Raw genomic sequence first — 26,053 nt, 5'->3', positions numbered from 1 at the left:
CTTTTTAACTTGATGCCGAGTACCTATAACCATATATTTCGTTTTTTTTCTAATTTAATAGCAATCCATTGGATTTCGACCAGTCAAAGATCCGATTAAGGTCTGAGGTAATTTTATTGAAAGCTTCCTTATCATACGGCTTGAAAGACAGGTAAATTTGTATGTGATCAGCAAACATATGAAATTTACAATATTAAATATGTTGAACCACGTCCGCTGTGTACAGAGTAAATAATAAGGGACCTAGGATAGACCCCTGAGGAACCCCTTTTTTGAAAAATTATGAAATGCTGCTTGCTTCATACCTATATGCAATCTGTAGACTGCCTACCGTAGGTAGTAAATTAACTTTTAACACTTGTGCTATATTTATTTAGGTTTTTAATGAGGTAGGCACTGCTTAATTAATTGCCTATATGATATACACGCCCCTAAGAACAATACAATGTGTTACTAACCTGGAGCGCATAACTGACGGAGAGCCCCACAAGGCCAGGATTGATGGTATCCCGGGCCAGCACTGCGAACAGGGCAGCGAAGAATATGATCAGGTTGCCGACCATTTCCAGCCGGATCGCCAGCCATCTATTAGCTATACAGCTCGGGTAGTAGCACAGCTGGTTGTGGTCCACTCCACGTTCCGATTCTTCCACGAACCTGTTTAATATTTAATTCATTAATCGCGTGTTTTTATACGGAGATTATTAATACAGACAACTAAACAAAGTATACATGAATGTCACTAAAGAGATGATAAAACTGTTTGGTCAAGTGCACAATAAAAACACACTGAGATTTTTTTATATATTACTAGCCATTCCCACGCGCTTCGCTGGGCGAATTTTAAAAGGAAGGAACGTTAGAATTGGTAAAATCTAAAATAAACGATCTAGGATAAATTTCGCATCGAATGGTGGTAGTTTCATGTCGATACGATCAGTTGTTTAGGCGTGATTGAACCTCAAACAAAGACCATTTTCATTATATATAGATTATTTTTAATTAATTTTATAATAGGATAGACTTACTATACTTTTACTAGCGCTTTACATTGCAAGTTACCACTTGTAACTTTAAAATCACAGCTTATCTGCACCAAGTCACGAACTACCCAAGCAGGAACAAGATATCGTCCCGGTTCATAAAAGGCATTTAATTTCTCAAAATTGATTCCTTTAGAATTCTTTTTGATGTCATTTCTAATATACTAGACACTACTACCGCTTCGGAAACAAATGACGCTCTGAGAGAGGAGAAGCGGCGCAAGAAACTCTCCCAGCATTCTTTAAGATCTGAAGATAAGACATCTGACAGAACTGAAGACAGACCCTCACCTAGCCCGGATCAAACCCCTTGGACAGATTATTCATTACAATAATTACAATTTTAGAAGATTTGAAAGTTACATTAATAATGCAACCTACCTTTCCGTAACGCCGAAAGCGCGTATAGTCGAGGCACCAGTGATACTTTCTCCAAAGTGCGAGTATATAGGAGATCGGGATACAGACTCCAAACGCTTGAGTTGTCTCGAGGTGGCCACGTAGAACCTCTGTATCACGTAGTATACCACACCGATGGGCAACACCACGGCCATGAATGTGGGCGTTGACATACTTATGACGAACAGTGTCCCTAGCACCTGTCCGCCATTTTGTTTTATTAGTCTCTTACAATAGAAAGTGCAATAATTCAATATAACTTTTATATTAATACGCGAAATTTTGCGGAAGTTCATATTTACTGAAATGTTATGAATATTCTTATGTGCTGAACTCTGAAACGAGAGTCACATCATCTCATGCACTTTACTGTAGTCTACACACTAACAAATTTAGCGGAATTAACACTTACGACATTTATTCATAACATTTAAATTGATTTAACTTTGAACATTGTCAGCACTTATAACGGGACATATCACCAACAATAACTATTATTTGCCTACGAATAACCTAAACCACTCCACAACCATCGCTTGTAACTGCAATGGAATGTCGGGCAACTCAGAAATACTAGAAACGTTGGGAAATATCCTGTTATTTGTACTTAATGTCAATCCGGTTGCCGAGCAGATAAAAAGAGCTATCATTAACTGTGCTTGTATGTGTACAAGTTTCAGTCTCGCTCACACAGAGGCAGACATTGTAATTAGCGCACATTTTAAATGACCGTATGTAGTAGACACAGTCGTTGTTTCTGCTTGGCAATCGGCGTGAACAAAGGTTGACACTACAAGCCCGACATATATTTAAAGAAGTGAATACAGCATTTTTTTTAATTATGATTGGAGAGGACAGTCCAGATCATCTGATGTTAAGTAATCACTGACGCTAACACTCTCTGTAGCAGTGAAATCAGGGGAGCGTTGCCGGTCTTTTATGAAGTTCTATGCGCTTTTGATCAGGTGATGTTCTGAAAACATTGCGCAAGCAAGCTAGTTCTAGTTTGATATTATCACCAACATGAGTTTATTCTTCTTCTTCTTTATTTTAATTTCTCAATAATAAATTCTTAAGAGTATAAAAAAATAAAATATTGAGAGCGCAAAGAACGACATAAATGGCATTAAACAATCTTGGTGATAGTGACACAGAAGCTGTACTTCTTCTGTAATTCTAATTGCCATATTACATTTAAACAAAAGCCGAAAATAGATTAAAGAGCGTTACCGACCATTTAAGGGTATATGAAGGCCACTCGAAAAAGCAACTATATTAAAAATATTACCAAGGTTTGCAGGCAACAAACTGACCTTTTCTTGAGAACACAATTTCTTTAATAACGAACTATTTTATGACCTTTAAAATTAATGTCAGGATTGTAACGCCGTTGAACTAATTAATGTACTTGATATAGTAAAAGAAACTAGAAATTATGTTGTTTTAAAATATATATAGATTCAGAAACAATATTGACATTACCTACATATTAGGATGGGTCCACATATAACGAATTCGGCGAAGGAAATCTATTGAGAGAAGGAGAAAGGGTATGTGTGAAGAGGTGAGTGAAAGAGAAGAGAGACGTTTCGTTCGCCGTTGTTCTTTGTATGTGGACCTTGACTAGGTAATTATAAATAATCTATCTGCTGATAAAACTTTCATGTTATTTAGTTTATTTTAAGGACCCCTGAAAACTTGACTGTTAATGACAAAATAAGCATAACCGGTTTCGATTCGTAAAATAGTTATTTTACCCAACAAACACAAACAAACAGACATCACCTTCGTGTTTAACATACATCAGTTTAATTATAACGCATATGATTGGTAATGTTAATCCCCATGAACACACACAAGATGTTTACTAACGACTCAGATCATATTTGGGATCAGTTTATCGTCGAACACACAGCAATAAATATTTAACTCAAACAACACACGAACCAAAACCAAATGTGTACAAATGTGAACGGACGTGCCAAAATAAAAACCGGCGAATTAGTTTAAAATTAAACAGAGTAAACCTAAATGAAATAATAACCTTATGGAAAACCCGTCAAAACAATAAATATGGTGAAGTTTACCTCAAATGCACAATAAATGACGTCCGATAGCTGGGATGGCAGAGAAGAGTCCACAACGTCAACGTCTTTAGAAAATCTAGAGAGAATCCGACCGAGGGGCGTTACTTCGAACATTTGTAACGGTGCCCTGAGCATATTCCTCAACAACAACTCGTGTAACACCCGTGCTGCCCGCCAACACGCCAAGTATGGCATTAAATCCGCGAAAAACGACCCAATCGCTGCAAAAACGTCGATTACATTAATCTCACCCAGCCATCACACAATCCCCGCAATGAATACATTATTTACGACCTGTAGCTAATACTCCGAAACTTTTAAACACTGCATGAGCTAAGTGCGATATTTGTGCATGATAACGAACTACTACTTCTGGATTAAAAACACGTGCACTAACTACTTTTATTGATGGGTCTAAAAGCCAAACATTATTACGGCGAGAGAAGACAAAGGTTAATAAATATTACTACACAAAGTGAAATTTATCTATCTACAAATTTAGTTAATAATAAAAAGCTGATATAAACTGATCCCAAGTATATACATTACAAAAGTATGTCTTAGACCACTCATATAGGTAGAGATGCCTTTTATCAGAGATCTCTACTTCCCTTCTCATAAGCTACAGACCACAGTCAGTACGGTCGGCAAATTACATAGAAACGCTTTCTATTCGCTATTAGAAAAACGCCAGGGACATCCTTGGCGTTTAAGGGTAAATAGAGATAGTAAAATAAAAATCTACTGAAATAATCGTCGACAGAAAAAGTACACCATCATGCCGTATGTGTTCTAACAAGAACCAGGTAACAACCTGGTCCACATATAACGAAAGACGACAAAAGATAGAGAAAGAGTATAGTATGTGGAGAGGCGGGTGTAAGATAAGGGTAAGGTTTAGCTAGTAGTCGTTCGCCGTCGTTCTATGTGTGTGGACAAGGCCTAATATAAAAAAAAGAGAAGTCAGGTCTATTTAATTAATCTAGGTCCAGCACAAATAATGTTGACATTGTATGTCATCAACAGTCAATATTTTATACTCATCATAATTTATTTACTTAAATTGATAATTATCATTCACTATTATTGTCTGGATAAACAAGAACATACAAAATTATTATATGCCTTTAAATATTACATTTGGTTTTCTATCTCAATTATTTTGCAACATATAAAAAATAAACAAGTTTGCATCGATGTATAATTTCGGAGCTTGCATGTGTTAATGTCCATTGCAAAATAATTGATGCGATGGTTAAGCGCAATATCTCATAGAATTTTCGCACGATCATTAAACTGCGATAAGCAAATATGAAATCTATATTAGTCATATAACCTGGCGTTTCACGGCGACATTTAAATTAGAGCTATTGTTTTTTTATTGTTAAATAATTAAATAAAAAAAAATCGCGAGGAATATAAATTTAATTTATCAGAAGTGAGGTAAACCACTTAAAAAATAACAAACGGTCGCGAGTAATTTTAATCATCGTGTGTGTCAAAAATAGTTTGCATTGCGCGCTACGTCTAAGTAATGAAATGACGTTCTATACATATAGACATATCATTCCCAGTCTCACTGTGGAACGGCAAAGTGTGCTTTAAGATAATGTAAGCACATTTTTCTCCTTAGTCGTGTGTCAATTGTTATATTGCTGAAAGAATATTTTAAACAATTTGAGTAAATACGGCAGCGTATAGATATATCAGTCGAAGCTTATTATTGTGTAATTTGTGGCGTGTTCCATATTTTGTCTATGCATTTATATGACGTGATTTGTCTATATCACTCTACTATACCAATGGACTGGCGGTTGTCAAAGTGCTTTTATGCCTGTTTGATATTCGCCATTTTGGCGCTGTTGGCCATGTAGCGAGAGACTGCGGAACTTAAACTAGTAATGTCAACTGCAGCTAAGCAAACATCAATAGGAAAATTATTTACAAAAATAAATTGTGTAGTTTATAACGTTGATACCTGAAGTATAAATAACACGGAAATCGACCGGAATTTGTATTACACGCCATTTGTATTAAACGTCAAAATTTGTTCTCTGGACGCTCGCGAGAGGCGCTTCGAATAGGCACAATTAATTAGCTGTCAAACACATGGAACGGCCCGTCCAACGGTATTTATACACGTCAGCGGTCTATATGTATACAATGCCATTAGTAATGCGCTAGTTGCGTGGAGCGTACCCCGAAGAAGCACGCGGTCCAGCCGCGCAGCGTCATGGGCAGCGTGTTGTCGAGCACGTCGACGTCCTTGCTGAAGCGGTTGAGCACGCGGCCCGTGGGCGTGCAGTCGAAGAAGCCGATGCTAGGAGCGTGCAGCACGCTGCTCAGCAGCTGCGAGTGGAGCGCGCGAGCCGCCGCCAGCGCGCCCAGGTACAGCGTCAGCGACGACACCGACACCGCCACCACTGCGACCACACGACCGTACACGCGCGCACGCGACAAACACGCACGCGACCGTACACGCACGCACGCGACCGTACACGCACGCACGCGACCGTACACGCACGCACGCGACCGTACACGCACGCACGCGACCGTACACGCACGCACGCGACCGTACACGCACGCACGCGACCGTACACGCACACCCGCACGTGACATCAAGGCTTGGAAACACTTTTTAAATGTAACGGGTAAAATTCTTTTTATTATTTTTTTCGGAGTGGAAACGTTTTATAACCCTCATTAACCGGTAAATTCCGCAAGATTCAAAATGAGACCGGCATAACTACTAAATAGTAGGCTAGTGACTGCGCTGTTGTTAATAGTTATTATGCAACTGTTGTGTAATAAAGGGTATTAAAACACGAATGTGGGTTAATGATAATAGTATCACATGAGTGTTTTAATAACTAATTATCAACAGTTGCATACAAGACTTAAAGATTCTGAAACAGTTAACTTACTGCTAACACTAAAACACCAGTCCTAGTAGTAACCTAATATCATTCATACATTGATTACATACAAATAAACTAAGCATTAATAAAACGATTATTTATTTTAGTAGTAATTTACATTATAGTTCAATAATTATAATTCACTCGAATATAATGTTCTCTTACAGCGTTTAAAATGAATCGCTCATTTTTTGTAAACAAAACAATAAAAATATCGAAGAAAAATGGCGGGAATTCGAATAACCTACTTTTTTTTTACGGCGCCCGACATTCTGGTTGTGTGGAACGCGCGTAAACTAAAATGTTCTTTTTTGAAATTCATACAGACACCACGCATCGAGCTATAAGAATGTGGCTGTCTGTTGAAACTCTTTGCGCATGAAGGGATCGAAAAAAAAAAACATAGGAGTGTTGTTATGAAATTCAGTACAACATTACAACACTCGTTTGGATGATGTAATGATTATTAGAACATTAAGTGTTTTAATGTTGGCAATAAGCTCACTGTTTCAGAATCTTTAATAGAGAATTTAAAGCATGTGTAGATAAAAAATATAAAACTGAAGAATGACTCAGCGATTGTTATTAACCCTTAATTAGGCGCATGGGGTCAAGACAATTTCTAATCGGAAAAAAATTATGTTTGAGTGTTTAGACCGCGACTGCACTCTTTCTAACTTCCTACCTCACCGCGGGGTACGTAATTCAGTTGCGAACAGACTACCAATCCGTACGCACACGTCGCTGTTCTCTTGGGTGCTCATGCGACCAATTTCGGAACATTTTTGGCAAAGGGTGAGTTTTAATTTTTGTGATTTTACAATTTTATATTTATTTATTTTGACTAATTATTGTGTTAATTTGTTTTGCATAATATAATTTATGTATTTTTTCTCTTTTAGTTCTCATTATGAAACAAGAAAGACAAATAAGCTGAATATGGCTGTAAGGGTTGTGGGATGAAGAGCAAGATATCGCGGGTTCTATCTCGTCAGATTAAATTGCAAATGATATTCCTATATATATGGCCATGAATCGATAACTGAGATCCAAGAGTCCAAAAATAGCCAAAATGTTCTGGATCATCGGAGGGTAACAGTTTTCTATCTAGACATACTCAAGGAAATCGACCAAAAGTGAAATTATCTAAAGTACCAAATAATACCAAAGGAGGTGTCGACTGCAATGATCAACTATGCGCTAAGGACTAAAAGACGGACATAGGCAATATTTTATCATCTTCTTCGAACTCTCAAAGCGAACATTCTGTCAGTTATATAAAAAAATCAAGAGCTATTAGAAGTTGTTTAATGTTTTCAATTATTTTAAGTGAAAGTTATGTTTTTATATTTTTATTATGATTTCTATAAGGATTTTTTTTGATATAACATATTTTATTGTATTAGTTCCTTCTACGCCATTTTTATTCATAGCTTTGGGGTCAGATGTGACCCCATGCGACAACTTGTGTGATTTTCTTAATGCGACTAATTAAGGGTTAAAAAAAAACCTTTAAAATGAACTCAAAATAAATAGAAACCAATTAAATTTGTAGCTAAACTTTATGAACAATGTAGGACTCGAACCCGAAACCTTAAACGAACTGAGCCAACCATTCGAGTGACGTATGGTTTGTTAATCTTGATGTCTTGTTCATCTCTCAGGATGTATATCCAAAGATCCTGTAGATGGCGATGTGACTCGAACGGTTGGCTTAGTTGGTAAGAGCGCTCGGGCGAAGCCCGAGAGGTTGGGGGTTCGAGTCCCGCATCATTCATAAATTTTGGTTACAAATTTAATTTGTATAATTAATCCCAGAAGTGAGTGACCAAATTAAAAGTTCTCTATATACTTAAGTTTTAAAACCAGTCAGATTTATTTTCGGTTTCCAAGCCTTGCGCAACACGTTCGTCCACGCACGCACCCACAAACGCAACGTGCACGACCCACAAACATGCAGATACGAACTCACTTAGCTATAAATCCCATGCACACGAGAACAGCCTTTTCAATATAACCACCATACCATTAAACAAACCTTACTCTGGCTTACTCAGATAGTAATTTTTAATTATTCATTATAGTATGTACATATTTTTATTGAAAACTACTTTTTTTGACTCGATCATTTAAAGACGTAGTAAAAATTGGGAAAGAAACATGCAGAAGAATTACAATTAAAACATGCATCGTTCGTTAATTGACTCATGCAATGGTCGGCGCATTGAGACCCATATATTAGTTGAGGTGTAAACAATGTATTCATTTATTATATTTAATGATATTGCAGTAAAATATTCAACAAACATTTAAATCAGTATGTTACATAATTTTAATTTCTATATCGTAGTATTTCGCGTTTGTTTCGTGAATGCCGCTGTTGAATTTATCTAATTACGTCACAGGTAGTGGTACTGTCGGCAAAAAAGTCTTATTATTGATGGTTAGAAAATGAGTGTCGATGAAGGAATGGAAGAATAATGGCAACGGCATTCACGAACGAACGTTTCGCACATATTCTTTTAATCCATGCAGTATTTTAAATGTTTTGCACGCACAAATAACGACAAAAATAATATATTTACATAAAACCCACTTCATTATATAATTGTATTTAGGTCAAGTGCCATTGAGTGACCAGATGGTAAGTGATCATCGCTACTCGTGTCTCAAAAGAAACTGAAGTGCTTCTTTCTTACAGACGTGTTCTCAAACATCATGAAGTCTTACAAAAACCATTGCTCTTAATATATATAGTATATATGTACTATTTAACAATTCAACTATCACCACCCGTTATTTTATGTTATCATATAATAATATAAATAATACCACACCATTTATACAATTTTACCACCACCATTACGACAAAATATATTTCTACTAAAGTGCTGTTACATATTATACCATCCCTTGTACTTCGCATACAGTTATGTTCTAAAATATTTTTTATTTAAACTTTGATAGTACAATTAATGTATGTCAAATTACATCAAAATTATTAAACCAAAATGGCCGAAATTGTGTTTTCTTACCCTGTCCAATTCCCAGGCCACCGTACACACCAAGATATAGATCCCTTCTGCTTTTGTCGACCGTTCCATTTACTAGCTGAAATATTATGTAAAATATTGAATTACTTATAATAATTAAATATTTATGTATAATTAAGTATATTGTATTAAATATATTGTTGTCTTGTGGGGAAAAATTATTTATGTAAGAGTGTGTCAATATTATTATTATTATCACAGTAATAGGGGGCGTGCATTGTTACTGTCAAATAATTTAAATAATAATTTAATCACACTTATGATATTATAGGGTTTAGTATTTTAAATGGTTGTAGCCACCAATGTACCGGTTAAAAGAACTACAGTACATGGTAGAGTCACTAAACCAAGCTAGCAAACTCGCCGGACTAGAAATGAACCTCTCTAAAACTATGGTAATGACCAACAGCACCAAAGTACAAATATACGTCGATAACGAGCCTCTCCATTATACCGAGAAATACATTTACCTAGGCAAGCAAATAAGCTTCGACAGATCAAACAACTACCAGGAGATTGAGCGCAGAGCTCAGTTAACATGGAACAAATACTGGAGCTTAAAGGAAATATTTAAGAGCAACATGCCAATCCAACTAAAGACTAAGGTTATGAATACTTGCCTTATTCCTTGTCTGACCTATGCTTGTTAGACATGGAAATTTAACAAAAATGTCATAAATAAAATAACAACGTGCCAACGGGGAATGGAGCGGAGTATGTTAAATATAAAAAGAATAAACAAAATAAGGCATACAAAAATACGCAACACCACAAAAGCAATAGATGGTCTAGCACAAGCTCGTGCATTAAAATGGAAGTGGGCAGGACACATAGCACGCCTGCAAGATCAAAGGTGGACAAAAAGAGCGACAGAATGGAGGGGGCCAGTGGGCTAAAGAAAGAAAGGGAGACCTTGCAACAGATGGGAGGACGAAATTAAACACACAGCGAGTCCAAACTGGATACAAATAGCGCAATCCAGAGGAAACTGGCTCAATTTGGAGGAGGCCTTTACCTGCAGAGGGGTTCTTGCAAAATAAAATGCATAAAAATTAATTCCTTTTTATAAAACTAACATAATAATTAAATTAACTAACTACTTAATCTTTTTTCTTATTGATACTAACAAAACTAATCGACTTTGTAAATAGCATTTCTGTAAGAAATAAAAGGCTTTTTTATTTTTATTTTTTATTTTATTTTTTTATTTATAAGTATATTGTATTAAATATATTGTTGTCTTGTGGGGAAAAATTATTCATGTAAGAGTGTGTCAATATTATTATTATTATTACTAAATGCTCGAGAAACATTTCCAATATCGATCACAGTAATAGGGGGCGTGCATTGTTACTGTCAAATAATTTAATCACACTTATGATATTATCGGGTTTAGTATTTTAAATGGTTGTAGCCACCAATGTACCGGTTTTGATGGTCTCGGATCCATTAACAACCACTTCCAGAATTGAGAAACTGACGCTGTATAATGCAAACCGCACTTTACATAATTATAGTTATTAACCATGGTCCGTGGAATTCATTAACGGCCGTTTTCAATAACGTATCTCTAGTTACGGATACATTGTTGTCACCGTTTTATAACAAGATCTTATCTGTCCATAGTTATGTCCAATATAGTTATAGTCCAATGCTTTATGTCGATAGGTTATTGAAATATTTCGTACCGCAGGGCAGTGTCCTCGGCCCGACACTCTTTTTAATCTATATTAACGAGCTATGTAACCTCCAGATCGACGGGGCGAGTATATTCACTTATGCTGACGACACAGCCATTGTTTTCTCTGGTATCTCGTGGGAAGCCTAACCAAAGCCTAGCTAAACCAAAATATATTGTCACTCAATATATCAAAAACAAACTGTATATGTTTCTCTCCACATGACAGATACCAGCCCGCTCAAGAGTTCTATATCAGAATCCATTCATGCTCAAACCAGCACGATTTCAATTGTAATTGTCCCTCCATAGAAAAGGTGAATTGTACCAAATATCTCGGCATCCTGATTGACCAAAGGTTAAGTTGACATTCCCAAATCGAACTGGTCATAACCAGGGTGAGAAAACTTATGTGGATTTTTAAAACTCTGCGGCACGTTATGAATAGCACAGTCCTTAATAAAATATACATCGCTTTGGCTCAATCAGTGATCACCTACTGCATCCCGGTATGGGGCGGTGCAACTAAGATAAGCCTCTTAGAATCTATATTCGCAAATCAAACATCTCAAACGCTCATCTACATAATATACAGAGCGTTAGTTCAAGTAAAGTCATACGTAGAGGTACATAGTACATACCATAGAAGCGTCATTGGACCACATCGCGAGCCAGTAGTTGGAGCCGACCTGGAACACCTGCAGCACTAAGTTCATCACGATGGTGATCACCGCTGCCATTACCCCCACGCTCGTTAGGTAGTGTTTGTACACAGCCCATTTAACCTGATAAAAAGTCAAAGAAAAATTAACATTTTTAAGTAAATCGACTTAAAGAACTTTAATTTCTCATTAAGACTGTCGTCACTTACATGAGAACATAAAATCAGTGAGTGAGAGGCGAATTTGCTCATTGCTGCTTTCCGGTTTTTTAAGGCGGTGGTCCAAGTTACAAGATATAGTTTATTGTTATTATGATAAGATGTTTTTATTCATTGCTTTGTAAATGATATAGCAGCCTTTTTTTGAAGATGTTGAGCGAAGTCGCTTCTCTAACAGTTTTCGGAAGCTTATTGTATAGCTGTGCTCCTGCAAATGTTATATTATTTTTACCATAGTTGGTTCTAATACTAGGTAATACAAGGTGTGTGGCGCGACGTAATACACATTTGTTGGTATTGTGTTTTGTTGTGAATGTTGTATTTGAGTGAGTCTATGAGTTATCTTATATATAAGTATGCATGTGTAGTAGTTGTAAAGTTGAGTAATGTTCAATAGTTTCGTTTCTTTGTAAATAGTTTCTGTAGGAGTTAAGTAGTCATAATTATGTAAAATTTTTATTATTCGGTTTTGTAGCGTTTGGATTGGTTTTATATTAGTCTTACCTGCATTACCCCATATTTCAATGAGGTAGAGTAAGTGTGGCTTAACTAGGGCATTATATATCAATAGTCGAGCTTGTTTTGGAATACACCGAACTATGGTATATTCCCAACTTTGAGCGAGCGAGCGGCCGTTTCCGAAAACACGGTTTTAAAACTTCACTAACATTATGACGCGTCGAAAAAAGGGCGGGTCGCAAAATGGCGGAAGAGATTTTTAGAGACGAGACGGGCAGGACGTTCAGCTGATGGTAATTGATACTCCCTGCCCATTACAATCCAGTGCCGCTTCGGATTCTTGAAAAACTCAGAAATTATAGGGTTCTACAATTGCGCTCGTCACCTTGATACATTGAATGTTAAGTCTCATTACGGCGTCCTTCAGACCGAATCACAATAATGGTTACATATTACTGCTTCACGGCAGTAATAGGCGCCATTGTGATACCCATAGAGATATGAAATTAGACTTACACTTCCGGTTTCCGCTTTCTCGGCCTCGATAAGTTTATTTTTCTCCTTCAACTCGTTAGGAGTGGCGCCATCTGGTGTTTTTCGTTTCATGCTGCCGCTGCGATCTCCTGTTTATAAATGCCATATATTATTTTAACCTTAAGTTATGTACGGGATAACCTCCGTGATGTGTGGTTTCGATGTATCTATTACCCATTTTTACAATTGCTGATTATCGGGAGCTAATCGAAGTCAAACTGGACGATATTCCGTAATTGTCTACTTAAGGTATTCCAGAAAATGTCTCAATGCGTAAACCGAGATTAAGTGTGTTTTGTCATTGTCTTCATAACTATGCATAAAAAATCATATATTGACGCCTATATGTTTCTTAAATCATTCCGTCGAAGTATCCAAATCTATGTAACAGACACTTCTTCAGTTGTTAATTGCTTATTCGGTCCAATCGAGAGAATCCTACGAATCTTATAGCGTTTTCACATGGATTGAATTTAGTTATTTTTTTTTTATAACTATGAGGGACGAGACGAGCAGGACGTTCAGCTGATGTTAATTGATACGCCTGGCCCATTACAATGTAGGGCCACCCAAGATTATTGAAAAACCCAAAAATTCTGAGCGGCACTACAACTGCGCTCGTCACCTTGAGACATAAGATGTCAAGTCTCATTGGCCCAGTAATTTCCCTAACTACGGCGCCCTTCAGACTGAAACACAGTAATGCTTACACATTAGAATGCAGAAATAGGCGCCGTTGTGGTACCCATAATCTAGCCGGGATCCGGTGCAAAAGAGCCTCCCACAGTGGTTATGGACAACATTACGAACCAGCGGCAGGTTGTTCCGATTCCGACGTACTCTCCGAGAGCGAGCGAGCCCGCTGCAACTTGTTCTGGAACTCCGTTCCTAGCTTGCTCTCCAGATCCTGTTTTAACTCGTCCAGCTCTGTGGAAAATTAGATATTTTTATCATACCCAAACAGATGTTTAAGACACAAGTAGTTTAGCTACTTAGTTTAGACATCACTAAAGTACACAATCAGCACTAATGTAACATTATACTTAAGTGACCTAAATGAGCTAATAGTTATTTATGCAACTGTGTAATAAGGGGTATTAAAACACGAATGATAGTATCACATGAGTGTTTTAATAGCTAATTATCAACAGTTGCATACAAGACTTTATCTACACCCAGAATATGAATCCTCTAAAATATTCTGAAACAGTTGGCTTACTGCTATTATTAAAACAGCCAATCCTAGTAGTAACCTAATGTCATCCATTACTGAATATATACAAATAAACTAAGCATTAAAGAAATAATTATTTATTTTAGTAGTAATTTACATTTTGCATAGTGCAATTATTAAAATTCACTTGAATATTATGTTCTTTTGCAGCGCTTAAAATATCTGGCGGGGTGCTGTCAAAACTTGAATCGCTCATTTTTTCAAGAAAAATGGCGGGGTTTCGAATAACCTACATTTTTTTTACGGCGCGCCATGTTCTGGTAGTGTGGAACGCGCGTAAACGAAAATGTTCTTTTTTTGAAATTCATACAGATACCACGCATCGAGCTATAAGAATGTGGCTGTTTGTTGAAACTCTTTGCGCATGAAGGGATCGAAAAAAAACCATGGAGTGTTGTTATGAAATTCAGTACAACATTACAACACTCGTTTGGATGATGTAATGGTTATTACGACATTGGATGTTTTAATGTTGGTAATAAGCTAACTGTTTCAGAATCTTTAATAGAAGATTTAAAGCACGGGTGTAGTGTAAAGTAATATAAAATTTTTACTTAATCTTAATATATATATTTCTTTTGTGCGTCTGTTGTAACTGAACTCCTCCTAAACTTTCTGTGTGTCTTCAGGTGGATTCGAGAATGGTTTAGATTCACAATTGAACTGCCTCCTAAGCAGCTGGAACGATTTTACATTGATATTATGTTTATCAATCGGACATTCAACTAGTCGCTTCTTCTAAGTACCCTCGAAACGAGTTATAACACTCTACAAAAGCTAAAGTAATCATAACACTTGTAAACTTCAATCAATATCGCAATCATAAGTTGATTCGCTTCCACTTAAAGTATATTTTTTTAATAATACTCTTTGGTGCGGACAATTAAATATATTACTGCAATTAAAAATATTGAATTTGGGATTTATGTGTTAGAATATAATATTTTAATTTTTTAAGCTTCTGTCGTTTAAACAATATTATAATATAATATTCATAATGTCAAGCTGTGTTTATTTGTAAGTAATGACTACATTTAGTTCCTATTTCTTAGTTCAAATATTAATATTTATGTGTATTATTGTAAGTGATTGTAAATAAACCGAATAAATTAATTATGTTCCTCACATGATATAATATATGCATTGTCCAGCCGGTCGTACATCGTACAAAGAATGCCACAAATTATCATATAAAGTACCATACTTTATGTGATAATATGTGGCATTCTTTCGTTACCCATCATTATTCATCAAAGTGTTATACATGAAAGATATTTGAGAAAAACCATTTTAAAATATTACCAGAAAAAACTTGTATCAAAACAAAAATAAATTGACAGCACAATACAAGTCATTATGCCGCTTACCTTCCGGGGACGTTTTCTCGGCATCGCTCAGATGGTGCAGCAGGAACTCAGCAAAAGCGCCCTTCTTCTCCAGCAACTGCTGGTAGGTGCCCACCTCGGATATTTCCCCGTCGCGCAGCACCATCACCAAGTCGCACTGCGCGAGGTACGACACGTTGTGCGTCACCCAGACACGCGTCTTGTCCTTCAAAAGACCGTTCGGCCCGATAACCTGACAAAGAAGAGAAGCAAGTATTCAAATTCAAAATGCAAATTCAAATATGTTTATTCAAAATAGGATGTGACATCACTTATTGAAAGTCAAAAAAATCTACCACCCATTTCAAAATGAATGCCTCAGACCTGAGAAGAATGAGCGCAACAAACTCAGCGGGCTTTTTTGGGCTATTTTGCTCTCAATGATTCTTTAGGACGTAGGTTATAAATAGCGCGAATAGCCCTCTTCTGCAGCACAAATATTGTATTAATATCGGCAGCGTTGCCCCATAGCAATATACCATACGACATAATACTATGGATATAAAATTCTTATTTAATTGTATTTTATGGTTAATTCATTTACACTTCTACAGATTTTCAGAATCGTGGCAATGAATGTTAGATTGGCCACCTATCTATTCTTTGATTCTTTCGCTGACGATATTGTGGAAGCAATAGTTAATAACATATTGAGCATCCTTCGTGGCTAAACTTTCCAACATTGTCTATTATTGATAAGACACATTCGCCGAAATCGTCTGGCTAGCTGTTATGAAGCAGTCATTGATGACATCAGCACTGGCCCAAGACCAGTAGCTTTTTATACGCTTTATATTAGCTTCACCTGTATGTTTGTAACCGACTTATTTGGGCGCGATTTTGACCCAATTTAAATGGCTAGATTTCGTTCAAACTTTTTAGATTTATCGAGGACCGATGACGTTACACTAATTTGATAAAATTATTCAATTTTTCAATTTGCAGAATATGATTTTTATTAATTTATATAATTTTCATTTATAGTCGATAAGGCAGGAATTGATGTTTAAGTACTTAATAGTTTTAAAAATACGCTTTTATAGAAAATTTAACTAAAAAATGAAAAATAAATAATAGTTACAAAAAACTAAAAAGCACGCTTTAGATAAAATTCAACTAAAAAATGGAAAATAAATTTAAATTGAAAATAGTGTAAAAAAATATATTTTATTGTAAAAAAAGCGTGGGGTGTAGAAGAATTATTATTTTAATAATATCTTAAAAGGCACCCCACGCTTTTTCATTTATTTTAATTCAACTTTGCCCGCTGTCATACAGGTGCATGCTAAATTTATAATTCGCTTTTATACTTCCAAATTGTTGCGAGTGAGATAAAACTGTCCGAGGTTAACTTATACCAGACTTTAATTAAACACACACACACCACACACACACTCACACGTTTCATCATATTTCATAAAGTTCTCTAAGTATGTTATTTTAAGGCTAAGAAAGAACGGAGCCTCTAGCACAAGTATTCTTTATATGCTTTAAATAACGATCTTGCCTTTATTTGTTAAGGAGAATTTATTGAAACCAATAAAGAATTTTTATTTATTTAATACCAAAACTCTAATTTTAAAGGGATTTTTGCTTCAACAAACGCATACGAGTTTTACAGCGTCACCAAAAGCATCTCCAGGATTTTTGGTTCCTAACCATCTAAAGGACGATCCCGGAATACCCAAATTGGCGGACACCATTTTGTGGAGCCTAAAAAAGGCTTGCAGTCCCTGCATTGCTATAGCAATGCATGAAATTGAATGGATTTAGTGAAAAGTTCAATGTGTATATACTGTGCACTGTTGAAGTAGTGTTTTTGTTTGATAAATGTATTTAAGAAAATTAATTGAAATTAATAATTAAGTTGTTTTTAAATATAATGAAATTTCAAATTTTAATATTAAACGTTCAAAAGTTCTGTGAGAAAAGTCCCTTGGTGCTAGATAAACAACTGGTGTAACACACCAGAAATGAGAGCTAAATAATTGTAGAGGTTTGCTTACCTTTTCAAATATGTGTTTCCCGACGTGCGAGTCGACTGCGCTGAGCGGGTCATCCAGGAAGTAATTGTCCGCGTCGTAGTAGACTGCGCGCGCCAGGGAAACGCGTTGCTTCTGTCCACCGGACAAGTTGATACCTGCACAAACAGCACTCTAGTCTCATGAAAAGCATTTATTTTCTCAAAATTGATAAACAGTTTTCTAGTAATTATTTTCATGAACTCCAGAACCCTTTCAACATACATAAGCTCCCTCTTAATATTGTAGATAGAGAAGAGTATATATGCAAGCAAATATTAAAGGTAAAATAAATAAAAACTAATGAAATTGATGTAAATTAGATTTTAAAAAGCAGTCTTTATGACATTAAGGGACGAGATGAACACGACGAACAGGACGTTCAGCTGATGGTAATTGATACACCCTGCCCATTACAATGCAGTGCCGCTCAGGATTCTTGTAAAATCCAAAAATATTGATCGGCACTACAATTAGATATAATATTGAGATATTAAGTCTCATTTGCCCAGTAATTTCACTAGCTACAGCGCCCTTCAGACCGAAACACAATAATGCTTACACATTACTGCTTCACGGCAGAAATAGGCGCTGTTGTGGTACCTATACAGATATCAAATCTGTGCAAAGGAACCTCCCACTGGTATCATAATAAGCTCCGCTTGGTGTTCTCTTTCCGCGCTGGGTCACGTGACTGGCCTAAGCATACGTCATCAGTTGCTATGCGGTTCTCAAACTATTTTCGAATGAAACAACGCTATAGATGTGAACGACACGACAATAGCGATGAAATGGCAAGCTGTCAGTATTACACTTGTCAACGCGATGTCTTGCCACTTTGTGCGATTGAATTAACCGAGAAAAATGTGATTTTTTAACTTAATTAAAACGATAATGAACGAATAATTCAATGAATAAAATTAGTTAAGATAGTAATTTATTTTATTATATATTACTAGCTGACCCAGCAAACGTTGTATTGCCGATATTAAAATCGCGATACAAAAGTAACTTTTGATCGTAGATGGGTGAAAATTTGAAGTTGTATGTATTTTTTAATGCTGACTCATATTCAAAAAATTTAAATAAAATGTCAAAAAAATCGTGTGGACTACCCTTAACATTTTGGGGGATGAAAAATAGATGTCCGATTCTCAGACCTACCCAATATGCACTCAAAATTTCATGAGAATCGGTAAAGCCGTTTCGGCGGAGTTCAAAGTTTAACACCATGAGACGAGAATTTTATATATTAGATTCTAAAAGGACAATCGATAGCAAAACTTATCGTGACGTAGTCTTTGGCCATCGTGAGAAGAGAATACCACACGGAGTATATCATTATTACACCATGCACGTACCTTTCTCTCCGATCTCTGTCTGATCTCCGCCGGGCAGTACATCGAAGTCAGTCTTGAGCGCGCACATATCGATCACGTTGTTGTACTTGGCCTTGTCCAATGGCTTCCCGAACAATATGTTGTCCTGGAGCGTGGCGTTTTGTATCCACGCCTGCTGCGTCACCAGCGCATTGCTACCTGTTCAATAAATGATTACCAAAGTTTTTATTGAAGCCAAAACTTCTTTAGCCGCGTTCTGGCGCACGCGATAAATAAATAATTAAAAAAATATATATAAATGTATAGTTAGACACTGTTTTGATGGAAGAAATCTCGTGAGTTCGCGTCACCGAAACGCGTATAGCAGTATATCTGTAGCTATACAGCTGACATATTGTGCAACATTAGTGCTGTGTTCTTCTATCTTATAAGTAAAATTGAATGGATTTAGTAAAAAGTTCAATGTGTATATACTGTGCACTGTTGAAATAGTGATTTTGTTTGATTAATGTATTTAAGAAAATTAATTGAAATTAATAATTAAGTTGTTTTTAAATATAATGAAATTTCAAATTTTTATATTGAACGTTCAAAAGTTCTGTCTGAAATGCCCTTGGTGCTAGTTAAGCAACTGGTGTAACACACCAGAAATGAGAGCTATACACCATATGTGGTTGGACCTGCACTTTTTGGAGCGCCAGAATGTGGGCCGGCTTGAAGTATTACCTTGTACTAATTATGATCCCATTCTAGGTCACCGCGGTATAAGCAATTGCTCGAGATTTCGAGAACCAATATTACGACACTAGAGGCATAGATACGATTAGTGGTGTTTCTTTAGTGGTTAACGCGCAAAATTGAGTCTTGAAGACGAAGACCCGATTCAAGGCAAGTTTATTGCGAAACTGGTCAATGATTTCCCAAGAGAGGGATCTTATATCATTTCATAAGCAGATGAAACACTATAGAAGATATCACACAGCCCTGGGAAACCTCGGCGTTCACGGGCTTCAGGTTCGAGCAAAATTCGCATGCTGCGCCTAATGTAGGACCCTGCTTCCACTTGCATAAATTCTCGGGAAGTCCAAATGATTGTGTGTCTTCTACCGCATTTATCACGGGGAGTGTTCCGAAGAGCTGTTCAACCTGATTCCTGCCGCCGAATTTCACCTTCGCACGACACGCCACAAGTTACGATATCATCCCCACCATCTGGATGTGTGTCGGTCCTCCACAGTGCGGTTTTCAAGGAGCTTTCTTCCTCGTACTACGAAGCTGTGGAATGAGCTTCCTTGTGCGGTGTTTCCGGGACGATACGACATGGGTACCTTCAAGAAAAGCGCGTACACCTTCCTTAAAGGCCGGCAACGCTCTTGTGATTCCTCTGGTGTTGCAAATGAGAGTGTGGGCGGCGGTGATCAATTAACAACAGGTGACCCGTACGCTCGCTTGTCCTCCTATTCCATAAAAAAAAATGATGGAATTTTCGAGAGGAGCGCCTTGTGCCATACATGATGGTTAAAATCATTTTAATATGATTCTGATGAGGTTATGGTTGAGAAAGCATACCGTAAGTGTTGACCCTGCCGGATATCTTGTTCATCTCCCCCAGAAGCGCAGAGAGCAGCGAGCTTTTGCCCGAGCCGACAGCTCCCACCACCGCAACCATGTGACCCTTGGGAACCTGCAGGTTGATGTTCTTCAGTATCGGCTCGGAGGCGTCGCCCCATGAGAAGAACCCGTTCTCTATCACTAGCGGGGAAGCTGCAGAAAAAAATATATTAAATTTATCTAAGTCGCTGAAACAATGATAATGATATTGTATTAAACAAATATCAACTTTGGGTTAGGTGGCAGGTACCGCCAACAGATGAAGAAAGTATTTCACAATCGAAAAAGAAAGTGCATTGCAACTGGAAAGTCCGTTTTTAAGCTACATACTTAAATTGCCACAGGTTGCATGTTACTTTAGTTTAACACAAAAATATTTTCAAACACATTTTTTGTTTTTTTTTTGTTACCGGATTACTTTTGCACTAGAAGATAGTTATAAAACCTTATTAATGCATGTTCGTAACCATGACATAGTTGCACCTTGGGTACACGATACTTTTGATATTTAGAAGCGCCATTCAAATGCGTAGTTATTCTAGCTTTAATAACTGCAAACTTTTAAGGTTTCTTGTAATAAAGGTAGGTAATATGTAATGTCTTTATAAATTTAGTAACAAAAATATCAAATATTGATATGCTGCAATACAAGGCATGGCAATTAGCAACTGACTTATAATCATGTCACGACAGTTGGCGTGATGCACGTATAAATTCTGTCGAACTCAACAACAACAACAAAATTCTACAACTGGGCAAAGATTTTAACCATTAATATCCCTATATGCAATAATGCATTTGTATAGATAGATAATAGATCGATCTCACATAGATAAAAAAAACTCTGGACACACAACTATATAGCGTTAGATGGTAATGTCAAACTACCCTCTTTAAAACAAATCGCATACAGAATTACTGGTGAAACTCCAATGATAGTCTAGGACCTGACATTTAGCAATCATACATGAAAAAAATAATTAAAAATAAATATAAATACTAGCGGAAGTAGGGAGGGGGGACACAAGGACCTGTCGGCGCTTTCTTTAAACTAACAAACATTTATAGGGAAATTTGTTCAAAACTTAAGTTCTCTAGTAGAGTCTCACCAGCCATACTGATACAGCAACAATAATATTTTCATCTGGATATATTTGTTATTACAAGAAAAAAATAAGACAGAAATATATATCTACTTACGTTCTTTAGGGTCGTGCTCGATTGAATCCAAGTCCAATTCCTCACTATTCAAGAACTTATTCAATCTCGTTATACCAACAGACGTCTAGAAAACAATAACAATATTAAAGTATCTACACATCGCGTAGAAAATATAAATAAATCGAAGAAGGAAAGGGCATGCGGTAAGTCAGGAAAATACCAATCACCGTTACGTTAAAAATTATTGAGGGTAGTACAGGAATATAACGCAGAAGTATTGGATTGTAATGTGTTTGAAATGTATGTATCGACTATAGCACTAATGTTCACGACTAAAGCTTTTTTTTTCACAGTAATTGTTACTTTAATTTTCTTGCTCAGTCCTAGCACATTTTACTTTTAACAGTAATAATTATTGGTAACCAAACTATAAGTATAATTCCAAACAGCAGCCCAGATCTCCAACTTGGTATAATTTTGCAAGAGACGATCAGCATTCTGAATCAGACTTTAATGTCATGGCAAAAGTAAATAGTGACACAAAAACAAAAATAAATAATCGCATAGTAGAAAGAATATAAAAAGTACGAAAGTTAAGGTTGAGCAAAGATTTAAAAGAGCGAAGTTGTAATATTTTTAATTTTGCTTTCAAAGAATCTAATAATTAGCTCAGATACGAAAATGTTATGTTAGAGAAAATTTAAGTGATTAACGTTGAATTTGTCTTAGTACGATACTGCACCGGAGATAATATATCTCATTCCTACGAATAATTTTACTTCTACTGTCATGTTAGTAGAACCTTAACCTTTACTCTTCACTTCACAGAATATTCTGTACGTGAGTTTGATAATTAAAATATCCAACCTCTTATAGGAAACTCCGTAATTATATTCCCATAGACCCTCTTCGCATGAGAGTGACATGAATAAAGTGAGTGTAGACTTACTTGCACCACATTCGATATAACGTTAGGCAGCATGGATAGTGGGAAACGCAGAATGTTGAAAAGAGACAGAGCAACGAATGCCCGCTTGGAATCCAGTACTTCGGTGTCGTTAACCAGAACAAAGCATCCGAATGACATCAGCGATACCTGAGGCACCGGTCCGGTTAATGACGTCTTATATTATGTTAGATCAAGGCTTGGGTCTAGACAGAGCATTGGCTTTAGCATAATAGCGCCATAATAATTGTACAAATGAATTCATTAGAGGTATGGATGTCATATATTTGACATTCAGATTTTATTAAGGTTTTTGGTAAATTAGATAATAGAATAATAATACTTTGTCTAGACCATACTATTTTTAAATAAATAAAATCTATATTAAACATGATTTTTAAGATTCTATATCAAACTGTCATTGCATTATAATTCCTACTGAACACCGCATAATGCTTGTTACGGTTACGACTAATTTGAAAAGTTTGATATAAATTCCGAAAATATTTGATGAGTTAGTAGTACTGTGGCTAATGCTCCAAGCACATCTGTCAATAAACATTTTCTCAATAAAAAGGCAGCCAGAATTTAATTATCTATAGATACATTACTCTGTGCTCCCGTATGTGTAAGCGAGTGGGCGACATCGGCAATACTACTTTTCCATTTTACTTCAGTGCTTCGAGCCTTAGCGATAACTATATCATAATAGCTAAGTACAATATACAACATTACCGCGTAAAAGAGACTCAGTACTCAAAACCACCACAACAAGCAAAGCAAAAATATATTTCTGTTCTTAGGACAATTGCCTAAAATGCAGAAAGATGCTTCCTTATTTCATTTAAAACCCGTTGCAAAATTTATGATTAGCGAATTGATGGACATTTTCAATTATTTACCGTTCTCAATTAAGCGGTAAGCTCAATAACAGAGTAAGGAACTACGCGCACTTATTCAGCTCCATTCGCGTTTCGCTGAACGATTTTGGTCACACTTATACAGCTCTGCTTCGTAAGAATGAGAATAATAACTTTAAATCACGTCTGCACTCTTTAATCTTTGCGTGCATAATGATTACGTCAAATCAATGCAGAAACAATACAGGTCGCAACTTGTCGATAAGGAGTCGCGAACCATCCCTGTAAAGAGCTGTTCCGCCGCATTCGACGGCGAACAGCGCTGTACGCGGCGGAACAGCGCCGAACGCTCTCTATAGCATTCGCATAATAAAAACACATTTATCCTCATTTTGTGCTGGTTTACCGCGAAAGCAGAATGGACGCGGAAAGCTGAATCGACGCGTACACGTCTCCATACAAAATTGTTATTTTCAATGGACAAAAGCTGGAAAGAGCTGAATAAGTGCGCGTAGTCCCTTAATGCATGAAATAACTTACAAGCTATTATGTGTATTTTATTTCTACAGTCGTATGGCCAAAACCAGCATAATATTTATGTTAGCGTTTACGTTGTACCACATCTGTCCAAATTAGAGGCACTGATAACAGAACCAATACTGATAATTACATATTCATGTTTCGGACACTTCGATTCATATCTGTACTAATAATTTACGCATTTCAAATGATATAGACAATTATGGTCGTCATATAGATTATCATATTGAAGACATTAAGTATCGTATACATCCAAGTTCACGGTTACTCTGTTGAGTGTCAACCCGTGGAGATTTCTGGTATCTATTTTGCGTAATGAAGGAGTCGATACATCGCAAACAGTGAATGAATGTTAGCATGCACGTGCATAGTACCGCAGCCTCAGAGTTCAGATCGTCATAGACAGAGAAGGTTTCGATGAGGTACCTCTATAACTGAGACAACGACGAGCGGTAGCAACCCTAACGGTAAATGCATTACATAGAACAACGACATGGAAACAAACACTCTGGTAGGCGTCAGGATGTGGTTTTCGGTGTCGCTTATCACATACGTGAAGAATGTTAAGAAGATGACCTTGAAAAGAAACAATTCATTAGGTAACTCTTATGGTTTTGCGGTAGTATGGCGATCTGGTTACGGTTTTCTTCGAAGCGATGACGTAGTGAGCCCTGCCTTTGTTCAACAATGGATCTAGACACAATGAGTACAAGGATATTGTTGTCAATTGCAACTTTCGTCTCGCATGGCTACACTTATTATGTAGAATAAATATTTTTTTATTTCGAAATTACATTTTTTTTTTGGCGTGTTAGGGAAAAATTATCAGAGTGAATTTTTTCGATGCGCGCGCACACGGACACGCAAATTCGACAGTCTACTTGATCTACTTTTGTCTACTGATACATAACCAATAATGCTCGGTATATATTATGTAAAAGTTGTAAAATAAAGAAATAATCTAATTGTATAAAAAAAAATTAATGATATTTTTTTATGGAAGCGGAGGAAAAACGGGCGTACGGGTCACCTGGTATTAAGTGATCACCGCCGCCCACATTAAATTATTATTTAAATATTTAAATAAACGTTATTTAACTGAAATATCCATTATCCGGTATCCATTGTTTGAAATTAAATGAAATTTATTTATTGCGTCGAATACAGTATAAATAATTAATACTTCTTAAATTTATTCTAGTGTCTTCTATTCGGCTAATTCTATATACATGCAAAAAGTTTACTTAAAATTTAAAAAATTGTTAACACTATATAAACTTTTGTCCATTAACCATTTAAACAGGAGTCCAGTAAATCGTTTCTGTGGTTAGTTTTTGATTTCTAGAGGTAGATGACTGAATAATTTTATACGCATTTCGTAGCTACTATTTATGTATAATGTTGTTCTGGGACAGCGGCCATAAACCAGTCTATCCGGCAAACGGGTGGAACGAGGTTCAATTCAAATATTCATTTAAATTATCTGTATTAGTGGGCATGAGAATCGATATATCGTCAGCAAATCTTCAGTAAATTGTCATTAATGTAAATAATAAATAATAAAGGACCCAAAATAGTTCCCTGAGGAACTCCACTTTTACAGTTGGAATAGGAAGACTTCTTGCATTACGGTTATGATTTAAACCAAGATAAAGCAGAGCCCCTAATGCCATACCTTTACATTTTTCCTAATAAAATATCGTGATTTACGAAATCGAAAGCTTTGGACAGGTTAAGATATAGAACAGTTGCCTGTTTTTTGCAATCAAGATTCTCAATTATTGACTTGAATAGGTAAAAATGGCAAGGGGAGTGGATTTACCCTTTTTGAAATCCATATTGATTTGGTGAAATAATATTGATAATAATATTTTAAATAGTAATTCATAAGTCTTAAGTACATA

General features: G+C 36.3%; 1 protein-coding gene across 4 annotated transcripts in view; it reads right to left on the bottom strand.

The window, feature by feature from the left end:
* LOC126971544 (multidrug resistance-associated protein 1) overlaps positions 1-26,053 on the bottom strand; it is a 77,960-nt gene that overhangs the window by 17,302 nt on the left and 34,605 nt on the right. Inside the window, exons 10-22 of one of the 4 annotated variants that reach the window (XM_050817830.1) lie at positions 24,576-24,725; positions 21,843-21,927; positions 20,601-20,795; positions 19,053-19,229; positions 17,677-17,810; positions 15,653-15,863; positions 13,862-13,978; positions 13,034-13,140; positions 11,820-11,963; positions 9,483-9,558; positions 5,729-5,952; positions 1,425-1,642; positions 459-657 (exon numbers count right to left, since the gene is read on the bottom strand). In XM_050817830.1, coding sequence (XP_050673787.1) covers positions 459-657; positions 1,425-1,642; positions 5,729-5,952; positions 9,483-9,558; positions 11,820-11,963; positions 13,034-13,140; positions 13,862-13,978; positions 15,653-15,863; positions 17,677-17,810; positions 19,053-19,229; positions 20,601-20,795; positions 21,843-21,927; positions 24,576-24,725 — 2,037 coding nt within the window. Of the gene's footprint in view, positions 1-458; positions 658-1,424; positions 1,643-3,529; positions 3,751-5,728; positions 5,953-9,482; positions 9,559-11,819; positions 11,964-13,033; positions 13,141-13,861; positions 13,979-15,652; positions 15,864-17,676; positions 17,811-19,052; positions 19,230-20,600; positions 20,796-21,842; positions 21,928-22,752; positions 22,900-24,575; positions 24,726-26,053 lie in introns of all 4 variants that reach the window. The other 3 variants (XM_050817832.1, XM_050817831.1, XM_050817833.1) reach the window with 3 other exon arrangements.

Source organism: Leptidea sinapis, chromosome 24 (assembly GCF_905404315.1).
Source record: "Leptidea sinapis chromosome 24, ilLepSina1.1, whole genome shotgun sequence".
NCBI classification, from domain to species: Eukaryota; Metazoa; Arthropoda; class Insecta; order Lepidoptera; family Pieridae; genus Leptidea; species Leptidea sinapis.
Note: the sequence above shows the minus strand (reverse complement) of the source record. Positions and strands in the feature narration are given on the sequence as shown.